Source organism: Trachemys scripta, chromosome 10, assembly GCF_013100865.1.
Source record: "Trachemys scripta elegans isolate TJP31775 chromosome 10, CAS_Tse_1.0, whole genome shotgun sequence".
NCBI classification, from domain to species: domain Eukaryota; kingdom Metazoa; phylum Chordata; order Testudines; family Emydidae; genus Trachemys; species Trachemys scripta.
The window spans coordinates 21,515,894-21,542,592 of NC_048307.1; the positions used below are offsets into that span (position 1 = coordinate 21,515,894).

General features: G+C 39.6%; 1 protein-coding gene across 2 annotated transcripts; it reads left to right on the top strand.

Moving 5' to 3' along the window:
- Positions 1–1,862: 1,862 nt before the first annotated feature.
- Positions 1,863–26,699, top strand: ERCC4 (ERCC excision repair 4, endonuclease catalytic subunit). 2 transcript variants are annotated; one of them, XM_034784330.1, is made up of 11 exons: positions 1,863–2,085; positions 3,860–4,040; positions 6,156–6,351; positions 7,700–7,907; positions 11,760–11,940; positions 12,312–12,440; positions 13,478–13,588; positions 16,389–16,977; positions 19,780–19,872; positions 20,637–20,749; positions 22,994–23,786. In XM_034784330.1, exons 1-11 carry the CDS (start codon positions 1,912–1,914, stop codon positions 23,086–23,088), a joined length of 2,070 nt encoding a protein of 689 aa, XP_034640221.1. In that variant the 5' UTR covers positions 1,863–1,911; the 3' UTR covers positions 23,089–23,786. The 2 variants fall into 2 exon arrangements, with proteins under 2 accessions (XP_034640221.1, XP_034640219.1); XM_034784328.1 differs by lacking the exon at positions 22,994–23,786 and adding an exon at positions 23,797–26,699 and having other exon boundaries at positions 1,864–2,085.

Sequence of the window (26,699 nt, forward strand, 5' to 3'; positions counted from 1 at the left end):
CAATGTAAGTTAACATAAGACTGATTTTTTTTAAATAATTTTAAAAATTTCTTAATTTAAATTATCATGTATTGCAGCATAGGCCTGGTAACAAAACATACTAATACTGGTGTAATAAAGAGCAAGTACATCTGTATTAATATGTAAATTATAAAAGTGGAGTATGGTAGGGAACTAATCTGATACAATCAAGTGTAACCCACACACCTTCTGGGTGTGGTGTTCTGTCCCATCTAGTGGCACCGAGACCACTTAGACATTAATGAGTTTGTTCTACAGCTTTAGCTAAGGGCTATATGGCTTTTAGCTTATGCAATAGAGGCTCATGCATTTTGCTCCAGACATCCTGCCCGCTGATGACCAGAGGCTGTCGGTGTTACACAAGCAGTTTTTGGTTTAATTTAAAAAAAAAAATCCCACTTACCACAGAGCTGGTAATATGCAACAGTTTAGAATACACAATTCTAGAGAGGATTTGCCAGATCACAGCAGACTACTGCTCCAGCAGGTCTGGTAAATGAATGCCACCTGAAGGAAGAAGAAAGAGCTAAACCTGGGGCAAGTTTGGGGGATTACTTCCCACTTCAAATATGGAAGATTTGGGGCATCTCCTACACTTTCATATAAATGAAGAAGCTGTAGGATAATGTGATTTGATTGTCCATCTGCCCAAAGGAGCCTGCATGATGATCCTATGCTAAGTCACAATTCTCCTTCCACACTCCCAGAGGGAGACTTGGGCAAGTCTGGAGAAGATGCCTTCACAACTGAGGGAGATTCAGGTAAAGTCTAGAAAATTGCACTTATATTGCAGGAGTCTGGAGGCAAGGTTGTATCTTCCCCTTGCCTCTTACCATGTTAAGTTTTGTGGCAACTCTAAGATGCCTCCTTCCCCACTCACTCACCCCTAAAGGCTGTCTGGGAGTCTTCTCTTACACTTGAAGGACAATCTGAGCAGTTTTTTCTCCCGAGATCAGAGACTGAGAGGCCAGGGCTGGATTAAGGCACAAGTACTGTTGGCCCGGGGCCCTATATACCGGGGTCACATGATAGAAATAGAATCTCAGCTTTCATTAAAAATATTTCTACCCCCCATACATGTAAAGAAAAACTTGAAAACATGACCCAAGATGCCTGGCTGAGTCTGCAGACAGCCTGAAACAATAGCTTCAAGGGCTGTGAACTTTCTCATTCATCTTAACTCTTCAACTTGCTGCCCTCCTCAGGAGGGGCATACCTAGGGCTCCAGATCGCCTTAATTCCTCCCTTGCTGTGGGTGGCTCTGTTTACTCTTTTCTCCCTCTCCCCAGGAGGGAAGCTGTGAGGCACCTGCTCCTACCTGTAATTATTCAAAAACCCAAACCCAAGGTTTCATCTTTCAAACAATCATGCCCTTGGGACCTGTCTCCTGCAGGTCGGGGATCGCCACACTGCAAGGGGACTGGAAGGGTCTCAGCTCCCCCACCTGAGGGAGGCTTGAGGGACTGAATCTCTTTCCTCTCCTCTCCTGTATGGACTGGGGATGGGGGTGCGGCTCCTCCCCTTCTTTCTGCTCGCGCGCGAACACGGCTGGGGCTTTGGGGGTTACCTCTGCCTCCTCCTGCCCTTCTAAGAAGCAGGCTGGGGTGGGAGTTACACCCTTGGGGCCTGGGAGGACACACGCCCCACGGTGCGGGAGAGCAAGGCCGCTCCTCACACACACACACCCCCGCCCCCGAGAGGCTCCCTCCCCTCTAGCGTTTGCATCCTGCAGGTGGCGCTAGTGCCGCGGCTTGGCGCCCGTCGCTAGGGCGAGGAGCCTTCGCCTGGCGTTTGGGTTGACGGCAGAGGTTTCACTGCTGCTAATGCGCATGCTCTGCTCTTCTGGGGCGTGCGAGCGCAACGGCTGCTGGTCTGTCAGCCCAGCCGGTCATGGCGGCGCCGCTGGAGCACGAGAACCAGGTTTTCCTGGATCTCTTCCACCAAGACGGGCTGGTCATCTGCGCCCGCGGCCTGGGCATCGACCGCATCCTGCTGCGCTTCCTCCGCCTCTACTGCGAGCCGGCCAGCCTGGTGCTAGTGCTCAACACCAGCGCGGCCGAGGAGGTGAGGGGCGGCTGTCCGCGGCGTGGGGAGAGTCACTGCCTACTAGGCTCCTTTGGGCGGGAGGACAGTCCCTCAGTCTCTCCTTGGGGGTCAGTTCCCCCGACCTGTCCCCAGCCGCCTCTCACTGGGGTGGGAACCTTTCCTCCCGCCAGGGGGCGTGGGATATGATCGTCCTGACACACAGATACGCGCTCCTGTCCCCAAAATCACTCCCACGGCGAGTGGGATGCCATTTAAATCCCTCCCTCACATACACACCTACCTGCCCCAAATCCCCCTTTAAGGGATCGGGGTGCGATTTCTCCCCCCAAACCTACCCCCGTGTTTCCTCATATTCAGAGTGCATTCTCCTTCCTCAGGAGTTTCAGGTGGTGGCCACTTTCCAGAGCGGGTATGTCAATCATCTTGGTACCTGGAACGAGTTGTGATGGGGAGGGGGAGTTGCCTTGAGGTGTTGGGGCTGAACCAGTGCCTCAGCAACATGGTAGGAGATACGGTGCTGCTGAAGTTGCCGATACACTTCGATCTTGATCAGTGGTTATTAAAGATTGTGTTTCATTGATGGAGGTGTATGTTGAACGGAATTGGGCAAATACTGTACACAAGTACTAGTGAACAGTCAATCAAATAAAAACTTTGTTTGCTTTACTGTGAGCAGCCTGACTTATTAACTACCCATAAACATTTGTATAAGCAAATACTTGCTATTAATTAGTTACTACCGGTACATTTCACTACACAGTTGGATTTCTGTGTAGAATAAAGTGACCTTTTTGTTTAGTCCAGTAGTTTTCAACCTGTGGTTCACGAACCCCTGCTGGTCTGCAGACTATGTTTAAGATTTCCAAAGGTGTCCACACCTCCATTCAAAATGTTTTAGGGGTCTGCAAACGAAAAAACCCTAAACCAGTGGTTTTCAATCTATGTCTACACTACAGACCTTACAGCGGGACAGCTGTACCTTTGTAAGGTCTCCCATGTAGGTGTGCTTTGCTGGCAGGAAAGAGCACTCCTGCCAGCATAATTAAACCATCCCAACGAGCAGCATTAGCTGTGTCCACAGGAGAGCCTCTCCTGCCAACATGGTGCTGTCCACACCAGCTCTTTTGCCATTGAAACTTATGTTTATCAGGGGTATGGTTTTTTCACACCCCTAACTGACAAAAGTGGTAGTGTAGACAAAGCCTGAGTCTATATGTGTCTATTTTTAAGAGTTTTAAGATCTTTTAGGATGAAGGGCCCCAGACAAATGTAATATCATAATACGTAAGCACAGAAAAACATGATTATGATCTTATTTATATAGGGCTTTTCATCCTAATGATCCTAAAACTTTTTTAAAGACAGATACATAGGCTACACACATGGGTCACTTTATTCTCTGCTGAAATGCAGCTATGTGGTGAAATATATTCTTTGTATTGTGATAGTAGCCATACTCACGGATCAGGACCCCATTGTGCTAATCACTGTACAAACAGAGCAGAAAGACCGTCAGTCCTTCACTCTTCTATTTATCTAAATTACTTTTAAAAATAAGACTTAAGGTCTTAAGTCATTTGGATGCTTTTGAAAATGTTACCCATAATACTTGACCAGAAAAATATCTGTTGCATCTAGCTATGTAGGTAATCATGGCTACTACTTTGTAGATTTTTGATGGCAGCCCCCAAAAAATCAACAAAGACTATAGAAATCTGTAATTTTTTGCGTCTGTTTAATCAAAGCATTTACCCTGGTGAAATACTGTGTTCTAATCATGTGTTTGGTGTAGGAGTATTTTATTGATCAGCTGAGGTCAGATGGAGTTGTTCATCTTCCTCGGCGTGTTACCAATGAAATTACAAGCAACTGTAGATATGAAGTTTACACACAAGGTGGTGTCCTCTTCGCAACAAGTCGAATTCTTGTGGTGGATTTCCTGACAGATAGAATTCCTTCAGATCTTATAACTGGTAAGAGTTTAGTGAAAGCAAGCTAAGAATTTTCTATTTATACTCCTTTTACTTCACTTATACACACAGGGATTAGTTCTGCAACCCTTACTTATGGGTAGTCCAATTGATGGGTGTAAGGGCTGAAGAATTAGGCCTTTGTGAAAGTTGCAGTAACAATGCCTGTGTTAAAGGCAATGTGAAAAGCTTGTAGCCTTTTATTCTGCTTTATATGAATTAGACTTGAAAGCTGTTGTGTGTTTTTTCTAGTTGTTTTATTAATATTAGAATTTTAGATCTTGTCTAGCCTAGAAGACACACTAGTGATTGCAGAGCTAGTACAATAATTACACAAGACCCCCAAAATTGAAAATTGGAAGAGGAAGGAATTTTTAGCCAGAAATAAAATTCTGGATTTTGTTAATGCTTAAACATAATTGATAAATGCACACTTTGGAGAAAGTGAATCTTTGTTACAGATCCAATATTCCATCCCTTCAATAAATGTGTGAGAGCTCCCACTATGTTAGAACCTTTAAGAGGTCCTACAGCAAAACCGGGGTAGATGAGTCTTGACATTCTTGATATTTCTAGTTCGAAGAACAAATAAGAACCTCCCAACTCCCATCTTTTAGGCCTTTTTACAAAAGAAATAACAAAAAAGGCATAAACCAATTTTTAAAAAAATCCTTTGCAGGTCATTTATAACTTCGTCTTTTCTTTTGATGCTATTACCACTAGATGTCAGTGTGACCATAGCTATTATAGTTTAATTTCCTGCTATACACATTGGTTGGAATATTAGAAATGGTATTGGATATAATGGAAAGGATGGAATAATTCTAGAAAAAAATATATGTGAAGTTCTCATTCCTTTTTAAATGTATCTAATATCTCTAGACATGCAAACAATGTATCCATTTCTTTTATGAAAAAAAATCTTACATTTTACAATCTAAGCATAGATTATAAGGCCAGAAGGGACAGTTGAGATCTAGTCTGAACTCCTGCGTAACACAGGCCAGAGGACTTACCTGAATTTAATTCCTGTTTCAAGTCCAATAGCTATGGCTGAACTAGAGAAAGTCTTTTAGAGAAAACGTCCAAGGAAATATGTTCTAATGGTTAATTGCTCTCTGTTAAAAAAATTGCTCTTCATTTCTAATCTGTACCTGTCCAGCTTTAACCTCCAGCTATTGAATCTTGTTATACCTTTGTCTGCTAGACTGAAGAAACCTCTGTGATAGATATTATGAATACATGAGATATTCAAAGACTATTGTGTCAAGTGTATACATCAGGGTTTCTCAAATTTCTTTTCACCACGACCCCCCCCCGACAATAACGTTACTACATGACCCCAGGGGGGTAGGGGGGTTGGCACCCAAGCCCTGCCACCCTGGGTGAGGGGAAAGGGGGCTGCAACCTGAGCCCCATTACCCTGGGTGGGGATGAAGCTTGGACTTCAGCTTCAGCCCTGGGTCCCAGCAAGTCTAATGCTGGCCCTGGCAACCCCATTAAAATGAGGTCTGTGAGGGTTTACGCCCCTCATTTCAGGGCAACACGGCCTAGTGGCCAGAGTCCATAGAGTTGCCTCTGGTTACAGGGCAGCATGGCTTAGTGGCCAGAGTCCATAGAGCTGTCCCTAGTTACAGGGCAGCACGACCTAGTGGCCAGAGTCCATAGGCTTGCCCCTAGTTACAGGGCAGCACGGCTCAATGGCCAGAGTCTATAGGGTCGCCTCTGGCTGCGGGGCAGAGCAGCCCAATGGCCAGAGTCTATAGAACCGCCCCTGGTTGCAGGGCAGAGCGGCGGACGGCCCCAACAACAATGTAGAACCTTGCCACTGGCTCAGCGGGGGGGTCCTACTGAAACACACTGAGGCTTACTGGGGACAAGGTACCAGTCGTGTCCGTCCCCCCCCTCCACACCACTCCCCTACCCCCACACACACACACACACCCGAGTCGCTCAGGAGACGCTTCAGTTCCCTGCAACGTCAAGGGTGGTGTCTGGTCCTACATGATTCGATATTTGCAGAATGTTAAAAGAATAAAACATTTTTGTGGAAAAATAGACACAATATTTTAACTTTTTCTTCCATTAGTGTAACTTGAAAACCTCTTCTTCTGCCAGGCATTTTGGTATACAAAGCACACAGAATCATTGAGTCTTGTCAGGAAGCATTTATCTTGCGACTCTTTCGCCAGAAGAACAAGAAAGGGTTCATCAAAGCTTTTACAGACAATGCCATTGCCTTTAATACTGGCTTTTGTCATGTGGAAAGAGTGATGAGAAATCTCTTTGTACGGAAACTTTATCTTTGGCCAAGGTAAGATGCCTTGCTACTTCACAATGTATTTTTATTAACTGAGTGTTATTTTTTGGATTGTGGTAGTTTTTCTTAGGTTTATGTCTTCAACATCCAGCTTTAAATCAAAAGCTAAGATCTTCTTTTAAATGTATATAGCGTCTGAAGAATATCTGCATTTGACTGATGGAAACTAAGGCACAGAGTTTGATGTGCTTTAGGTCTCATAATGAGTCAGAGCAAAGCCTGGAACAGGATCGAAATCTCTTGTCTTACTCCAGGTGAGACAATGAACATTGAAAATGCAGAGAACATTTTTTGCATTGGATAGGAAAGTCATCTGATGTATCCCACTTTACTGTTTCTTTAGCCCACTCTGTCAAGTGGTCCATTCACCTTTTCCTCCTGTGGTCTGTCACATGCCACTGTAAGCAGTAACTTCAGAAGCTTTTGTTTTAGTTGTAGAAGGGAGCAGAAGTGGGCTTAATTGGGGCAGGAAAGGGTGAACAGGGGCTGTGCACAATGCTCTCTTGCTTCTAAATCATGAAATCCCCTCTACAAGTTGGAGGTTCAGTGGGTCAGGAAGATGTGCACTTAAGTTTGGAGGGGGCAGACAAGACGAGCAACTGCTCCTTATGCCGTACTCCATTATCAACATTAATTCCCTTGTATGTACTGGGGTATAAAATAGCCGAGAGGAGCATTATAAAGGGGTCCTGATACTTGTATGGAGGGCTGGGGGTCTACAGGATTTATTGGTAGATTCTTGGGCTACACAGGATTTAGACCCTATTCTTCTGCCTGCCATATGGGATTTTTCCTTTCCACTGGACTGCAGGATTTGGCCTATCCATGGTTATTCTGTTGAATACAATACAACCCCCTTTATCTGACCCACCCTTAACCATCTCTCCGTATTTACCAAACAACCAGGACTAGGGCCAGAAGCGGGTGATCTCTCCTGTGGCCCATAGATGGTGCTGCAGCATTGCATTTTCCTATTCTCCAGTTTATCTGGAGTTTTGATGTTCTGATCTGGCCCCAGTCCCAATTAGACCAGATAAATGGAATTCTACTATATAATATTGTAATTCTCCATCTCCGTATGTGTATGAGCTTTGTTATTCTATTGATACTTGACAAGGACTAATACAGGTGTGATCAAAGCATAGTTTCTTGAGGCTGATCGTACACACTGGCAACTACCCTCACTTCTATAGAACACAGTGCACTTTTCGGTTAGCTTGGTGGTTTAACTTACACTGATTCTAAACCTCATTTTATGTGAATGTATTAAATAATTGTGGCACTAAGCCTGTAAGGATTCTGTACTGCTCATATAAATCTTCATAGGCTATTTTCTCCCTAGGTTTCATATAGCAGTGAATACATTTTTAGAGAAACACAAACCTGAAGTGGTGGAAATACATGTATCCATGACCCCTGCCATGCTCACCATCCAGACCTCTATACTGGACATCCTGAATGTGTGTCTGAGAGAACTCAAACGCTATAACCCAGCTCTTGAAGTAGAAGACTTATCATTAGAAAATGCTATTGGAAAACCTTTTGACAAGGTAAATTTTGTTTTTGTTTGCTATGATGTAATTGTAAAGAATGCAGGTAATTTTACTAGTTAGCATTCTCTACGATAATGTACTGTTATAATTCCGAAAAATAACTAGAAGCAATTTAAAACCTCACTTTCAGCATGCTCCTTGCCATTGTAAATTGAGAATTGTAGTAATCTGTAGAGTTGATTGTGTGTAGTTGCCATTGTAAAATTAGATTGTAATCTCAGGGACCATCTTTTTGGTCTATGTTTGTATAGTACCTAGCACAGTGGGGTCCTGCTCCATAACTAGGACTATGGTAACACAATAATAATGAGGCAATTTTTAACATTTTAAAGACTAAATTATTTTTATGTAGCTTAGCTACCTAGTCTTTATTATGTTTAATTCCTTATTTTTTGTAGCTAGCTATATCGAATGGGAAAATAAGATTTATAATTACCATCTGTTACTGTGTACTAATGTATGCAGTGTTGTAGTTGGGTTGGTCCCAGGATATTAGAGAGAAAAGGGGGAAGAAGAGCTCAAAAGCTTGTCTTTCTCACCAACAGAATTTGGTCCAATAAAATATATTATCTTACCCACTGTGTCATAATAGCATTTTAAAGATTTAAGATGGCTATACAGTTTCTGCTCAGAATATGTCCTTAATATTAAAGAAGAGAGAATATGGTATACAGTACTTCTTTCTTGACAGCATGCTCATGTTCTTATTAGTAGGATCTCTTCCTATGCATGGAAAGCAGCATATACCCTGGTGTATTTGTTTTGTATCGAGTTGCTATATGTCATTAACAATGTTTTATATTGCCATTGGTAGTAAAGCTGCAACTTGGTTGATGTACTTTTGCAGAGTACAACCACATACTTCAACATTCACTTTGTGACACAGTTTACTTACATTCATTATCTCTGCTTTTATGTTAACATGAGGCTTTCTGGCTTTTTGTAGAAAATGTTTTTGTTTTATAAAAATACCAAAATTGCCCATCTCTAGGGTACTCGTCTATTCTGAGAATAAGATAATATTATGGTGCTTTCTTCTTTCACTGAATAAAGTGTACTGAATACTAAGGCCACAGGGCAGTTCAAGTGAAATTAGATAGGTATGTTTGTCTCTTTCCTTCTCCCAGCAGTTGTGTTTGAAGTAAAAATCTACACTTAATGCAGTAGAGGATGCAGATATCTGTTAATTGTTCAGTTGTGTTTTATATAAAATTGCATATATTTCACTAAATTTCCAAGATACTCATTTACTTATTGTAAATATTATAACTATTAAATATGTTTTTATTTGGGTACTTTTGGCAAAAGAACTATAATGTGTTTTGTTATAAAACTTCTGTACACTTGTAATGATACCTGTACTTGGACACTATGGGCCTGATACAATGCCTATAAAATCATAGGACTGAAAGGGACCTTGAGAGGTCTTCTAGTCCAGTCCCGTGCTCTTAAAAATCTCCAATAATGGAGATTTCACAACCTCCTTCGGCAGTGTATTCCAGTGCTTAAACACGCTGACAGTTAGGAAGTTTTTCCTAATGTCCAACCTAAACTTCTCTTGCTGCAATATAAGCCCATTGCTTCTTGTCCTGTCCTCAGGAGTTAGAGAACAATTTTTGCTCCCTCCTCTTCCTTGTAACAACCTTTTATGTACTTGAAAACTTTTATCATCTTCTTCCGTCAGTCTTCTCTTCCTCAGACCAAACAAACCCAATCTTTTCAATCCTCCCTTATAAGTCATGTTTTCTAGACCTTTAATAATTTTTGTTGCTCTTGTCTAAACTGTCTCTTAAATTTGTCCACATATTTCCTGAAATGTGGCACCCAGAACTGGACACAATACTTCAAGTAAGGCCTTATCAGCTTGGAGTAGAGCAGAATTACCTCTTGTCTTGCTTACAACACTCCTGCTGATACAACCCAGAATGATGTTTGCTTTTTTGGCAACATGGTTAGTGTTGACTTATATTTAATTTGTGATCCACTATGACCCGAAGATCCCTTTCCAGAGTACTCCTTCCTACGCAGTCATTTCCTATTTTGTATGTGTGCAACTGATTGTTCCTTCCTAAGTGGAGTACTTTGCAATTTTCCTTATTGAATTTCATCTTATTTACTTCAGAACATTTCTCCAGTTTGTCCAGATCATTTTGAATTGTAATCCTACCCTCCAAAGCACTTCCAACCCCTCCCAACTTGATGTCGTCTGCAAACTTTATAGGTGTACTTTATGCCATTATCTAAATCATTGATGAAGATATTGAATGGAACTGATCTCTGGATATGCCCTTCCAGCTTGATTGTGAACCACTGATAACTACTCTCTAGGAATGGTTTTCCAACTAGTTATGCACCCATTTTATACTGTCTTCATCTTGGTTGTATTTCCCTAATTTGTTTACGAGAAGGTCATGCGAGACAGTATCAAAAGCCTTACTAAAGACAAGATATACCACATCTACCTCTTCCCCTCTATCCACAAGGCTTGATACCCTGTCAAAGAAAGCTGTTAGTGTGGTTTGACATGATTCTTCTTGACAAATCCATGCTGACTGTTACTTATCACCTTATTATCTTCTAGGTGTCTGCAGATTGCTGCTTAAATATTTGCTCCATTATCTTTCTGGGTCCTGAAGTTAAGCTGACTGGTCTGTAATTCCTTGGGTTGTCCTTATTCCCCTTTTTATAGATTGGCACTATATTTGCCCTTTTCCAGTCCTCTGGAAACTCACCCATCTTCCATGACTTTTTGAAGATAATCGCTAATGGCTTAGATTTCCTCAGTCAGCTCCTTGAGTATTCTAGGATATATTTCATCAGGCCATGGTGACTTGAAAACATTCAACTTGTCTGAGTAATTTTAAACTTGTTCTTTCCCTATTTTAGCCTCTGATCCTACCTCATTTTCACTGGCATTCATTAAGTTAGATGCCCAATTGCTACTAAACTTTTTGGTGGAAACAGAAACAAAAAGTCATTTAGCACTTCTGCCATTTCCACGTTTTCTGTTGTTGTTCCCCCTCCCCCCTTGAATAACGGGCCTGCCTTGTCCTTGATCTTCCTCTTGCTTCTAATGTATGTATTGAATGTTTTCTTGTTACCCTTTATGTCTCTAGCTATTTTAATCTCAATGAAAGTCAGTGGAAACATTCAGTGGACATTGATTCAGGCCCTAAATCTATTACAAAGAAAAGGGGCTGATGTGTAGAGCCCGTGTGGTTTTTTGCAGATATGAAATAACACAAAATAAAACAAAGATTAAAACAAAATAAAATGAAAAAGTTACCCTGCAGTGGCAACTCCTGTCCTGCAGGACTGAGCACAGCTCCCTGCTCCAGGCATTGCGACCTGGTGTGCGTGTCCACAGCACCACTGGGGTTTGGCCTGGCCACCCTTCTATCATCATGACAGAAGGGAGGTCAGGCCAAATTTGAGTGAGTGGTACTGCTACCCCGTATTACAGGTAACAAAACCTGGAGCAGGATGCCAGGCCCAGCCCCATAACACAGGTTCCACTGTTCCAGGGTGAGTGGGGGATAGGCTTGCTCTGCAACCACCCCCTCAAGAGCCTTTCACACCACAGAGGCAGGAATCAACACACATACACCCAGGGTCTCCTCTCCTCCCTCCTGGGGCAGGAACCAAACACACCCCCAGGGCCTCCCACCCCCCAGGGGGCTGGAGCCATACCCCCTCCCTATGGGGGAGAGGGAAGAATGAACAATAAATTCCTGAAAAATATATCAAAAAAATATTTTAAAAAGTTTCATGAGGCTCTACTGATGCATTCCAGCATAGATTGCTGCAGTTTGTGTTTGCAACACGTAACTTTCCAATTTATATTTCTAGACAATTCGTCACTATTTAGATCCTCTTTGGCACCAACTTGGAGCTAAGACAAAATCTTTGGTTCAGGATTTGAAGATATTACGTACTTTGCTACAGTATCTAACTCAGTATGATTGTGTCACTTTTCTTAACCTTGTGGAGTCATTGAGAGCAACTGAAAAAGCATTTGGTCAGAATTCAGGTATGAGGTGAATAACATCCTAGAAGTTAATACATGAGTGAAACCTTGATTGATTGATTTATTTTTGAATAATCAAAAACCCGTACTAGCCATACTAAAGTTTCTAATTAAGCTTATGTACTTAGCCATAAGGACGGAGGTTTTATTGACAGTTAATGCTTTCACCCTCCCACTTAACTGCTGTTATTTAATGTATAAAATATATCAGAAACTTGCATTTTTGTATCTTGCAAGGACAGTAATTATATAACAAGCATGTAGCGCAACTGTTTCAGATGGAAGATTTGGGGCTTTCTTTTTTTGAGGGGGTTGAAGTGGGCATGTTGCAAATGTCTAATTGACTATTAATATTGTCTTCCTCTACCTCTTAGGGTGGCTATTTCTTGATTCGAGTACTTCAATGTTTGTAAATGCTCGAGCGAGAGTTTATCGCATTTCAGATGACAAAATAAGTCAGAAAAGCAAAGTATCTGAAAAAATGGATATAAAAGAGGAAAAAGGTATTGTGAGCATTTCTAATGCTGACTTCTTTGTGAACCAAAAACTCAAATTCAATGAATTTGTCTTTATTCTGAAGTATGTTTACTAAAAGATCCCTTCAAAAATCTTCTTCAGCCAAGTTACTTCATCTCTAAATGTCAGAGTCCCATCTGTAAAAGGGGGATAGTTGTGCTTTAGCCACTTTTTAAAGTATTTTGTGATCTACTACTGGAAAGCCTTATATAGGTGTTAGGTAACATTAGTAGTTTGTAAGGAGGTCTAGGGGCAAAGCACACGCCGACTACCTAGAAGCATGAATTTACTCCATGCAGGACTATCTGCTGTTGCTAATTATAAATCCAAAATATAAATCAAAAGTTCTTAGTCTGGTACACTTAAAAAGATAGGTTCATAACTTCAGAAAGAAGACATGAATTCACTGGTTTGTTAGTTCAGTTTACAAAACTATGCTGTTTCTAATGTTCTGTACATTTGTATTACAGTATCTCCTAGATACCCCAACTGAGATCAGGACCCTGTTGTGCTAGGTGCTGTACTAACACATTGAGATATAGTCCTAGCTCCAGAGAGCTTACAATAGACAAGACAAGACAAAGAATGGGAGGGGAAGCAAAGGCACAGAGAGGTAAAGTGACTTGCCCAGGTTGCATAGCAGGTCACTGATGGAGGTCCTGTAGAATTGTTCTTGAGCCACTAAAATGTTTAGTTTAATATTAGTCTGATGTTATTTTCATTTTATATAAATGTGTGTATAGTCACAGTTATAAAAGCAATCTTATAATTAAGAGTTTTTAAATTAAACAAATAAAATATGAATGTTTATCTTTGTTTCAAAATAGCATTCATCCCTATCCATAAATAGGTTTATATGATAGCTATACCACCACCCAGCATAACAAGTTGCAAATGTGGGCTCTTGTTGAATTTGCCAAGAGCCATTACATTATCAGCATCTAACCCATTATTTTGAAGCTCTTAGGAGTATGTTGATGTGAAAGCTGCTATATTAAATTAATTCTCCTTTATTGTATTTCAGAACTGAAAAGGGAACTGGTCTTAGAAAGCAACCCAAAGTGGGAGGCCTTAAGAGAAGTATTGAAAGAAATTGAATTTGAGAACAATAACAGTGAGGCTCTTGGCGGGCCAGGTAAGAGAGTACTAAATGTTTCTCATTGGTTAATCTTTTTTTTTAAGAGAACAGAACTGCAATTATGTATCTGAAATATATCTTACCAAAGGACTAGATGTGTAATATTTATGAATTTGAGAGAAAAGTTCTGTGTAAAATAAAAAGGTCTGAGCTTTTGAAAGCACTGTAAATTTATGAGCTTGAAATGTGCCTTTGAACACATTAACACATGAAAGTCCATAACTTAAAATCAGTGTTGCAACCAACATTTTGTGTTGACTACTTCTTTATGATTGGCATGTGGACATCCTAGCCCTCTCCCACTCTATCCCCTGGTGCCATGGTTGCCACCATCTTATCTTTTCACTGTCCATTTTCTTATTCTCATTTCATTTCTGATATGCCTCTTTTTCCCATGCCCCTCTAGCCCTGGTGGCTTCCCCCAATCTTTCCTTTCTCCTGCCTTGTTTGACCTGGTAGGGACGCTCTCTGCTCCCTGTCAGGCCCTCTTCCACTCTTTTTTGCCACACAGTACTTTAAGGAGCAACCGTATGCAGTATCACCTGGAGGAGGCTGAGAATGCACACAGGGACTCTAACTTGTGGAAATACCTACAAGTTGGGAGCATGCCTGCTTTAAAAAAGTATCTCTTAAGCCAACCAAACATAATTATGGTAGTCAAGTGGATAAAACAGTACAGACTATTAAAATTTTTACCGCAACTGTCTTCTCCTCCCACCACCACCACCACCACCTTCACTCATCTCTTATGGTTTCTGATTAGAGACAACTGTGAAGTGAAACAGGTTAGGAGCCTATATTCCTAATCAATTAGATTCTAGAGGTAGCACCATTGCAGATGTGTCTACTGTAAGTGTTTTGCCAGGATAGGAATGCTGAGATATATATCAGCAAATTGGTCCTAGTGTGGATACTGCTAAACCAGCAAAGCAGTGGTTTGTAACGATATAGTATAATCTCCTGCACAAGTGGAAAAAAGCTATACTGGTAAAAGCACAGTTTTGCTGGTATAATTGCCTCTATGCTACGACATAGCTGTGCAAGCAGAAGTCTGGTTAGGGCTCACACTTCTTTGAGCCCCTGAATGACAGTTATATTGGTAGAAGTCTGTCATGTAGACATATCCTAAGTGACTTAGCAGCACAAGGTCCATTGAGTTTTAATGGAACTTGTGCTCCTAAATCATGTGCTTTTATAAATCCCACCCATAATCTACCTAGATTAAGATATTTCCTGAACAGGCAGACTCTTTGTTTAGACCCCTCTAGTAGCTTGTATATAGTGAAATATCAATGAAGGGATTGAATAGGTGTGTAGTCTCTGCAAACTTAATTAAGTCTCTTGCATACAAGCATATCTATATTTCAGAGAGGGTACAGTTAATAAAACTGGTCCCGACAAAGGCTCCTGAGGTGAAAACATTCCTCTCCTCTTTATTGCTAAGTGTGAGGTAGAGGATATATGATTAAGCCATATGTGGAAAATAACTTTTCCCAGACAAAGCACTTAATTAACCTGTATTTAAGGATTAAAGACTCTAACTTCATCCCAAAAATCCTTGAGAATAGCTTTCTCAATAAAAAATATAAAAAGAGACGAACATTACCCTGGAAGTTCAGTGTTAACCTTCCATTTTATCCTCAAAAAATCCAGACCCAAACATTCAAGTGATGCCAATACTCAGTTAAGGTCACCCAAGCACCCTTAATTCTGCTCCCATTGAAAACAACTAGAATATTTGAAATAACTATATTTGTCTATTGTTACATGGTCATGTCAATTACCATGACAATTAGTATACCTTATTTGTAAGCTTGTATTAGTTGTACATACTCCAGCCTTCTGAAGAGGAAGTCCTACAGCACTTTTAAACATTTGACAAGTAGAGCTCCCCCTCAATAAAACCTCCAAAACCATAGGCGCTACACAAGAGTGTGACTTACTTGCACTTCCTAGGAGTGTAGCTTCCTTTCCAGGTTTGGGAGGATACCATGATCTTGCTCTGGGTTTAAAATCTGGTGGAGTTGAGCTACAACTCATTCCATCTTGTGAAGCTTGGACCATTGTGAGAGTGCGGCACCTTACTTGGCACCCCTCTACTCTCTGAGTGCTGTAGATGCTGGATTGTGGGGGTGGTGCATAGTTGCTCCTGACTAGCTCCTTTACTGTCTCACCTCTTTGTTGAGTTATTCTTCCCCTAAACTGAACCAAATTCTATTGGGAGGCAATGAGGGGGCACAAGTACTCTTTTCTCCCCTCCCCTGGTGCTCTTATGGTAGCATCAGCTGGCCCCACCCCCCGCTGAGGTCAGAGTCCACCTGAAGCAGCTTGTGGGGAAGCTTCAGTCTGCAAAAAGAGAGTCAGGGACTCCAAAGGACAATAGCATTATATGCAGATGGAAATGGTTGAAAATTAGAACAGTTTTAGTTAATGTGTTGGTTTTCATTTCATTCCATGGTGGGTGGGGGGAGTTACACTATATGCTACATCTGTCTCATTTCAATTGGTCAGAAGAAAAACATTTCTGATTCTGACAGTTTAGGAGTAAAGAACAATGAACTTTCATTGACTTCCTGTGATTTGATTTTTGTTCAGTTCAAAACAAAAGATCATGCAACTTAGACTGTCCCCAAAATTCCAGAGCAACTACTAGTAAAAAGTGTAAAGACATTTGGCAAGCGTACTTCTGAGATCATTTTAAAACAATTTATATCTCTGCCCAAGAGGATTCTTGTAATTGGATATAAAAAAGTGCAGTGTAACAAATTATAAATATAATATTATTTCTTAACTGCAGGGCAAGTTCTTATTTGTGCCAGTGATGACCGAACTTGTGCACAACTGAGAGAGTATGTTATTGCTGGAGCAGAGGCACTTTTAATGAGGCTCTATAACAAAACTTTTGGAAAGGATGAAAGAGCTGGAGAAGCATGGATTAAGGATAGAAAAGCTGTCAAGTCCAAAGGAAATGCCAGATCGGACAAAGGACCTCAAGCGAAAAAAGCCAAAGTAGAGGCCTCCTCAAAACAAAACAAAATCATGAAGAAACAAGACTTGACTCTAACCCAAATGATGGGAAAAACAGAGGAGGAAAACATAAGAGAGGAGATGGAGGGCTATAAGGAATTAAGCAGCAGCGAAGAAATCAGTATAGAGGAAACCAAACCTGAAGATTTCCATCTAAACTTAGCATCAGATGCTTATTATGGTATCTTCAAAACCCCCCTAACTATTATTCATCCATTGCAGGGTTGTAGTGACCCCTATGCTCTCACTCGCGTATTGCATGAAGTGGAACCAAGATATGTAGTGCTATATGATGCAGAACTAACTTTTGTTCGGCAGCTGGAAATCTACAAGGCAAGCAGGCCTGGGAAGCCCTTGAGGCAAGTTGACTTGGTAATAACAGAATGCAGTTGCTCTAATTTTAGCTCTTTAAAAAATCAAAACCAAAAACAAAATGTTCATTGTTGAGGTCTTTTGGAAGTGAACCCAGAAAATCAATTAATGGCTTTATTTAGTTTTCCTCTATCTAATTCCTAATCTGTCTCTTTTTCAGTTTAAAAATTGAAAAACATGTAGACTGTAATTTACCATTCTTAAAAATATAAAATTTTATTTCTCCAGTGGATGTCAAACCCCCTTAACAATTTATCAATACACCAGTAATCAATTACATATATTGTACCCTGCTTTAGAGACCTCCCATTAAATCTTGTAGATATTCTTCTTGGGTGGTGTAGGGGAGGTTTAGTACTAGGTATGTATAAAACGTTTCATGTTGACTGTACGTATAAATTCTCTCTGCTTCCCAACCAAGCTCCTCTGTTTTCATATTTGTATGCTCCTTCTGAGAGTTTATTCTTTACACTCATCCTGAAGCCTAACCCTGCTGTTGGACAGATTATTCTGAAACATATTGTTAGGTCAGGTACAGGAAAACATGATTAGGAAATTAGAATCATTCTGCTTCAAGTTTTCTAATGTTAATGACACTTCAAATATGTCATCAAGAAAACAACACTTGGATATATCTTGAACATGGTGGGGAGAGATGGTGGAAATAGCTCCATGTAAGTTGTTCACTCTGGATAAATTGATAAAATACAAATCTTGCATTTATTGCAGCATAAAGGGTACAAACTTAAATGCAAAAATATCAGGAAATGCAAAAGTTAAAATTGAACACAGTGCTAACTCTCTGCCCCCTTGAACTAGTGCAATAGTCTTGACTTGCATGACTGCTTGACTTCTCACATGCAAGGTTAGGCTATGATTTACTGGAAGTTAATCTACAATAAGGTAGGGTGTGATTTTTAAAGAGGATTTACTTTTTCTGATTAACTCCATAACACACTTAGGCCTGGTCTATACTACCCGCCTGAATCGGCGGGTAGAAATCGACCTCTCGGGGATCGATTTATCGCGTCCCGTCGGGACGCGACAATCGATCCCCGAATTGGCGCTCTAACTCCACCAGCGGAGGTGGTAGTAAGCGCCGCCGACAAAAAGCGGCAGAAGTCGATTTTGCCGCCGTCCTCACAACGGGGTAAGTCGGCTGTAATACGTCGAATTCAGCTACGCTATTCACGTAGCTGAATTTGCGTATCTTAAATCGACTCCCCGCTGTAGTGTAGATGTACCCTTATTCTAGAGTGATAGTGGCGTATTCAAAATTAGCTTAATCCACTTCCAAATTAATCAGGAATAGTTAATCAGAAATAGATATTCCAGAACTCCCGATGTAGACAAGCCCTTAGATTCACAGGTATTCTTCTATGTATAGCAGTGCATGAGAATCACTTAAATCATGAAATGTACATTACATACTAGAGAAGAAGTACAGTAGCACAGTCACTAGCATTATATATTGGCATGTATAAGGGATTACAATGAAATTACAACATTAATTTCTATAAATACATTGCTATCAATGTGGTGTCATTAATTTGATTTAGGATAAATATTCTGTGTAATTGATTATAATTATATATTTAGCTGGAAAAAACACTTTTCAGCTATGTAAAAATTCAGTTTTCACCTTGTATTTGTAAAGCTAGCAGTATAGCTTGTAATTTTCAAATCAGTATACAAGTATAAATATGTGTACACCTTGCAGTTGAAAGAACAGTTTTATAGAGAAAGTAATCTATATCTAATACTGAGTTAAGGTCCAACTGGGGAGGATGGGGTTAAAAGTGTACCTCAAATTGCAGCAATCACAAGATATTTTAAATGTGTAGCTGCTGGACCATTAGTTGATGGATCTTATTTTTAAGTATCCAATTTATTGCACCTGTTTGTGGAGTTGCATGCAGTCAAATAATGTCAACCCCAATCCTTTAGGAGAGGGCAGGAAAGCCAGATGCAGTAAATATCACATGGGCGAAAGAACAGATAGCTTTTCCCACACATTTTTGGAAGAGGTGCAGAAGAATATCAACTGACATAATTGTCTGACATTTTGATACAGCAAAAATTGAACACGGTTCTGCTGAAGACATGCTGAAGACATTTGTTGATAGTTTTATTAATATTTCAAACTAATTACAGGTATCCCAGTAGAATCCATATGAGTTGTTTATGGGCATGTTTATAGATAGAAACTTAACTTGTCCACATGTGTATGTTTATGCAAAATACATGATGGCTGTGGTGAATGTGATACTTACCTGCAAAAGGGGACCCGCTGATTCCCTTTACAGAGAAGTTATACTAAATCTCAGTTGTTGTTTTTCTCATAACTTATGTTCTTTCATAGTGTTTTCTTTAAAGTAGTCCCACTTCTTCATTTATTTTCTAAAAATCATTCTGTGAAGACTGGATGTAACTGCAAGGAAGACATGACCTCTCAGTTTTTATTTCCTCCTTGCTTTTTGTAAAAGGACTAGCTTGTCTTGTAAACCAGCTCTGAGTAGGAAACTGTCTCATCCACTCCAGTTGCATTCCAGAGTTTAATACTTATCCTTCTTTTGGAAAAATGGAAGTAGTTTGGATAGAAGAACTCTAACAGATGAATTTTGATCAGTTTAACTTTAGTAGAAGTGTAAATAATGGAGTCTATTTTTAGTCAAATATTTATTTTTCAAGCACTTAAAGCTGCTTATCTCAAATACTGATGTTCATGTTGGTTTCAGGATAAAATTGTGTGTGTTGTGACCTGAAGTATATTGTTTCCTGACCTACAGGGTTTATTTCCTTATATATGGAGGTTCGACAGAAGAACAGCGCTATCTCACTGTGCTGAGAAAAGAAAAAGAAGCTTTTGAAAAACTCATTCGGTAATTTAAAGTGGGCTTGCCAGCTTTCTAGTATATCAACTGTTTCATGGTTGTTGTTTTTTAATGTCCACTTCTTAAATATAGGTTTTTTCTTATTTATGTAAAATGTCTGTGTAAGCTTCCAATTTTACTAGTTTTTCAACATTAATCAGAGAGTCTTCCACAGTCCTCTTCTGAAACATCTGTTTGCCCAAAAAGTCAGAAATTTGACAGGCTCAAGCAGCCTTTTGGATGATATTCACAGCTGTGTACCAATATTGTATGGGAAACTAGCTTAAATTTTGTTCTTGGTTTCCAGAATAGTAAGTTTTGCAAGATACCGAGCAACTTGTGTGGGTTTTAATGGCTTTATATAGTAGTTTCATGGGAGGGAGAGAGCATTAAATTTTGGGATGGCACCACAGAGTTCAGTGTTTGTGCTGATATTTAGGGCTAGATTATGCTAATGTCATGTGTTTAGTCCCTTATTTCAGGAGGAATCCCACACAAATCACATGAGTCTCCTTCACAGAGTAAAGTACATAATGAATAAGGATAGCAGAATCTGGTCCTTAATGATCTGGAAGATAAAATAAATTGTAATTCTGATCAGATTTGCAGGCAATATACTAATCTATGTGAGTTCTTTGTTGCTGTTTAGCCAGATAAAAAATATTTTGTAGTATTTGTCATACTTTCATCCTTGAAAACCCAGGCCTAAATAGCTACGAAATATAATGCAAGTAATTCCAAATGCTTCTGTTCCTCTGGTAATAATTCTTTAGAGAGAAGGCCAGCATGGTTATCCCTGAGGAAAGAGAAGGCAGAGATGAAACAAACTTGGATCTCGTAAGAGATTCTACTTCTGCAACTGTTTCTACTGACACACGCAAAGCAGGTGAGTTTTAGCAATTCCTGGAGCTACTTGTAGGGCTTTGGGTTATATAATGAGAAGTGTTTGACAGAAATATCTAGCATATTGTTATTTCAGAAATCTGTCATGCATGCTCTTAATGGTCTAGCAGTAGCACGTTGGCATTTGAGTTCAGATCTCTGTCCTCAGAGTCTAGGAAGTGCTACAGAATCAGTGCACCCTGCCCTTAGAGGTGAAAATGGAGCACCTTGGATCACTGTAGAAATGTCATGTAAATCTAACCATCTTTGCGGCTGAGTATTGTAGAGAGTCATATCCTACGCTCCTGGATTAGAGGGAAGATGTCATGGCTTGCAGTGTATTGGTTTAATGTTTCAAATTGATTGATAAGAGCTCAATCATTCACCTGTTAAAGTAATAATAAAACTCCAATTGATTTCAATGGCAAAAGAACTTGTCCCTTCTCTCTCATTATGAGATTTTAAGGCAGAAAGAGAATGGGAGTGACAGCAATATCTTTCCACAAGAGCAAGATGCAACTGTTTTATATAAGTCAAGGTATAGAGGAGAGTGAACACAAAGAGGTCTAGGGGTGGACTCCTCAGGGCAAGGCTACATGTGCTGCAGTAAGAGGGAAAGTGGCTGGCTTTTTTTTTAGCAGTGGGAAGAAGGTTAGGGTACTAATCAAAGGCTCAAATTTATAAAAGACATGCAGGAGTTAACTGTCTAAAAGATCAGCTAATAAGGATAAAAAAGGAACAAGTTAGAATATGATTAAAGTATAACTAAATTCTTGCTTATAGTCATCTTGTGTCATATCCTTTCTCTGAACACCTGTGTGAATGTGTTATCTACTTAGACCACATGCATTTCAGGACAAGAATCTGTCTTATTTTGTGCTTAGCACACCTTTGGGTGCAATTTAAAAGGATTTCGTACAGAGCCTGACATAATGCTCCAAGATACCTGTCAGAGCATTTAAAAATACATAGGGCAAAAATCAGCTCTGTTGGCAGTGGGTGCAATTCCCATTATCTTCATTGGGAGCTGAAATCACTTGCTCTGGGACTAAATTTGGTCAAATTTGCATGCAAAGCCAGGACTGTGGCTTAAATGTCCTGCACTGCCTTATAAAAAAATCTCTTTTGACTGAAAGTCTAGTTGCCTGGGCCAGTAATGTTTGGAAGTGCTGCAGAAGCGGTGCTATAAGCTTTGGAAAGTAGCAGTGCTGTGCAGCACACACCGCCAATTCCTCTGACTCATAAAGTAGCTGTATTAACTGACTCTGTAAGGAGGCCTGTTTATTTCTTCTCAGCCAGAGTGAATGGTGCCTGCTGTGTGAAGACTTAAGAAGGGGGAGAGTTTAAAGTGATGCTGTCCTTTTAAAGCAGAAAAGTTGGGCCATCAGGGCCTTCTGTTCCTTTGATAGATGTGCAAAATTCCCATTGACTTATAGAGTGAATAGGTTTCATTTGCAAACTGAACACAGAATATACTACTTAGAATGTCGAAAAATAAACATATATTGGAAAACTAATATGAATATCCAAAAACTTGATAGAAAGGACTGTTCTTATGGTAAACAGAATTCAGCCAATACCTAACAAATGTGCAAATACAGCCAACTGACAGCTCTGTTGATGGAAGATTAAGGTTTAGTTTTCAACCTCAAAAGCAAATGTATTCATTAATTTTGGGTATTCCACAAATAGTTTCTTCAAAGGAGAGAAGAAGCCAGTGAAGGGATTGAAATAAGGGGGAAATATTGTTAGAGTGGTTGCAAAAGGAAGAAGATTTTTGCTGCAGTGTTTTGGATACAAAGCAGAGAAGAGATACATAATACATCCTCAATACGTGTCTCTTCTAAGCTTTCTATCCAAAACATTGCAGAAAAAAAATCATCTTTTTTTGCTGTACTCTGACAATGTTTGTCCTTATTTCAGTCTCTTCACAGTTTTTTCTCTCCTTTCCTTAGAAATTCAAACTCCTTGTTCTCATCTTTGCCCCTGCCATCATCTTCACAGTTCTGCCCCTGCCTACATCTTGGCTCTCATTTCATTCAGCATTCCTCTCTTGCCATATGCTCTACCTAATCTGTTCTCCATTATGCTCCATTTGTCTCCTCCCACTTTCAGTTTAATACTGACCACCCTCCACCCACACCTGGAACTATAGTTTGTGTGACAAACTAAATTGCTTTTATATTTTAAATCCCTCCTTAAAACTTGCTACTTTCACTTAGCTTTCCATCACTTATATCTTTCCCAGCCCCATCTATACCAGCTCTTGAGCCAAACTTGTTTATATTCAAGGGTGGAATCTTGTCCTCCTGCAAATATGTAAAGGCCCAGATACATCAATAATATGATAAACTATCCCGTTTGGGTGGCGGACGGTTGGTAGTAAATATGAACAGCTTCATACCAAATTGTCAATGTTCCTTGCTTTTTAGAGCTTAAGGTAAGCATAATTTTCTTTGAGTACAACTTTTTTGGCCTACATTTGCCCAATGTGTTTAAATAGATTTTTGTCTGCAGATGGATTAAAATTCTCATGATCAGCAGTTGAATCATAATTACTCAATAGCCATTTACTGTAGTTTAAATTCCTCTCACAAGGCTCACAGATCTTGCAAAGCCTTTTTAGTAAATTCTTATATATGCTCAATACAGCTGCATTTTAAAACTTTGTCTAGTAGGTGCATGCTAGTTTGTTTGTTTTTTAATTAGTGATAGGCTGATTCAATGGTATAGTAAATCTCATACTAAGGATCTCTGGGGTGAAGGGGTGGTATGCATCCATTATGAAAGCAATGAAAATATCTTTAAGGTGTTTTTTCAATTTGAGGTTTTTAAAAAAAAAACAACACTCTGGATGTGATGTTAGTGCCCTAATATTCAAACTATACTTCATATTGGGTTATAGGATTTCTCTAATTCATTAATTAAATGACAAACCCTGAACATTGAGATTTTAGAAAAGTATTTGCAGAATTTTAAATGTGTGGTCTTATGCAAAATACAGCGGTCACTCATATGAAAGAGATTCACTATAAATTGTTTATTCATTAGGTGGACAGGAACAGAAGAGCGTTCAACAAACTATAATAGTGGATATGCGAGAATTTCGCAGTGAGCTTCCATCTCTGATTCATCGTCGTGGCATTGACATTGAACCTGTTACTTTGGAAGTTGGAGATTACATTCTCACCCCTGATATCTGCATAGAGCGGAAGAGTATCAGCGATTTGATCGGTTCCTTAAATAATGGGAGGCTCTATTCCCAATGCATTTCTATGTCTCGTTATTATAAGCGACCAATTCTTCTGATTGAATTCGACCCTAGCAAATCTTTCTCTCTCACTTCACGAGGCTCTCTACATCAAGAGATTTCCAGTAACGATGTTACTTCTAAACTCACGCTTCTTACTCTTCATTTCCCAAGGTTACGTATTCTGTGGTGTCCGTCTCCCCATGCCACTGCTGAGTTGTTTGAGGAGTTGAAACAGAACAGGCCACAGCCTGATGCAGCAATAGCAATGGCCATTACAGCAGATTCTGAAATCGTTCCTGAGTCAGACAAGTATAACCCTGGCCCACAGGACTTCTTATTAAAAATACCAGGTGTAAATGCCAAAAATTGCCGTGTCTTAATGAGCCACGTTAAGAGCATTTCAGAGCTGGTAACTCTGTCACAGGACAAACTCTCGGAAATTCTGGGCAATGCTGTCAATGCTAAGCAGCTTTATGACTTCATTCACATATCCTATGCAGAGGCCATTTCTCAAGCGAAAACCAAAAGATGATTAATTAGGCCATATTGATGTGCCTTAAATAGTACTTTGGTAAAGTTTATTAGATATTAATTTTCTCTTGGTATAGACAGTTGTGTCCTATTAATGTCATTCCACCATATTTCAACATTTCCAAGGTCTTTATTGTTGAAAACAAGTTTTGTGTACAAAAGACAAGTTGTCTTTAAACAGCATTAATTAGTGCATCATTTTATTCTTCCTAGTGTCTTTGCCATCTCTGGAGTAGTTCAGCTTTAAATGAAAGGTGTCCTAGGACCTACCAAAATCAGGTGCTAAAGGATGAAGAAGAATCTCTTAAAATAAGAGAAACTGGCTATAGACATGTACACTGTCTTGTATAAGTGAAGATGTGTTAAATTTCAGATTGGTGGAATACAGGTGTCATTTTGCATAATATGTTGCTTTTGCCCTTAATATCCATAAACCACCCTTTCTGTCAACATGATACGAATTCCCTAAATTATAGCTCTTCCATTGACAGTGGGGCAGCTGTTAAAATGCTCATAATTCTGTGCCTCTGGTTAAAGAAAAATAACTATGGATGACTCATTAACTTGACAATCCTCCTTCCTATCAGAAGTTTCTGTTTTGGTCAGAAATATGACTACATAAAAGTGGCACCCTCTTGGGTTTGTTGGTCTTTCTGTTGTATGAAAGGATTTTTTTCTAGCATATAAAATTATTGTTCAAAAGTGAAGTTTTCTTGAAAAGTGAAGAGTTTTTAAAACCTGAAATCTATTAAATGTCTTAATACTTGACACTTGAGTGCCTTGAATGGAAGATACATACGTAGATTCAGTGCTGCTGCTTCTTTTCACCTGAGAGCTGACTTTTAGCATTTTTAGGTAGCACAGAATAGGAGTAGAAATCTAATTTCTCTTCAATAATTTCTGTCACTTGTTATAAAAGGTACGCTTTGTGCAGAACTTTGAAAGGACAGTTGCCTCTCAGAGCCTGCTTTTGCCAATGGGGATAAATGCAGCTTCCAGTCACTAAGCACTAATGGATTAACACTTGACATTTACAAAGTCTTGACAATGTACCAGTTAAGAGTAATACGTATTTTAGCAATTCACTGATTTGAAACCTGCATGTACTACAGTACAGAAAAAATGTATATATTTGCTGTATTTGAGTTTGACATTTTTGGCCTCATGATTTTTACTGTGCACTGTCTTTTAGTGTTTACTGTACATACATAAGTATTTAAATTACCTATGAATTTGTCATTAAATGCTTCATTCAGGGACTCATCTAAGTGTACTATTTATGGCAGGCCTTCAAATAGAAAATTTTATTCTGCAGAAACCAAATTCAATATGTTTTGGTTCTAGGTGAAATAGACCAAAAACAAAAGCTTTGCAGTTACAGCTGTAATGCTGTGCTTCTGTCACCCCATTTGACTAGTTATTACAGAGGTCTGCAGGATTTTTGAAAGTGTGGAATGTGATCCTCCGTTTCCTTGCTTTTCTCAGCTTTTTAGAACCCTAACAGTCTAACTCTTTTCCCCTTTGTATAAAAAAGTATTGCTTCATGGCTAAATGTAAAGCTCTTAGGCCAGAAATCATAAGTAGCTGCTGTTAAGTATCATAAATCACACAAGTGATTGTAAGAAGAGAAGAAAAATCATGTCTATTAATCTTCTTATAAAGATTATGGCTGTCATGAACGTTTATCCTGCAGACTCCTTCAGAAAAGTAAACAGTGGAACAAATCCAGGATGCACATCTGTATCTTCTGGTGTTTGGATCACTAAGGAGTACAAGAACTGTCATTTTAGTTGTACTGCCTGTCAGCTGGATCAGCTCCCTCATACGTTTCTCAGAATTGCACATGGTGAAAGTGAAGGGCATGAAAATGTGACTTTGACAGTGATACAATAAAGGTGGTATAAGTAAATCAAGTATAATATTTAAGTTGCTTTTTGTTTCTATAGAGTAAATTTAGCATTACTTTATACTGGACTTCTGTGTTTTTTAAGGAAAAATAGCATTTAGTATTGATACAGCATTATTATTTGTAACATAGTTACGCCCAAAGATCCCATACAGGACCCAATTGTATTAAGGTCTAGATATATCCTTAGGACATGTTCCCTGCCCTGAAGATCTTATTCTGTAATTTCCCCACAAATTAATTAAATGTGTTCATTTAAAGGAA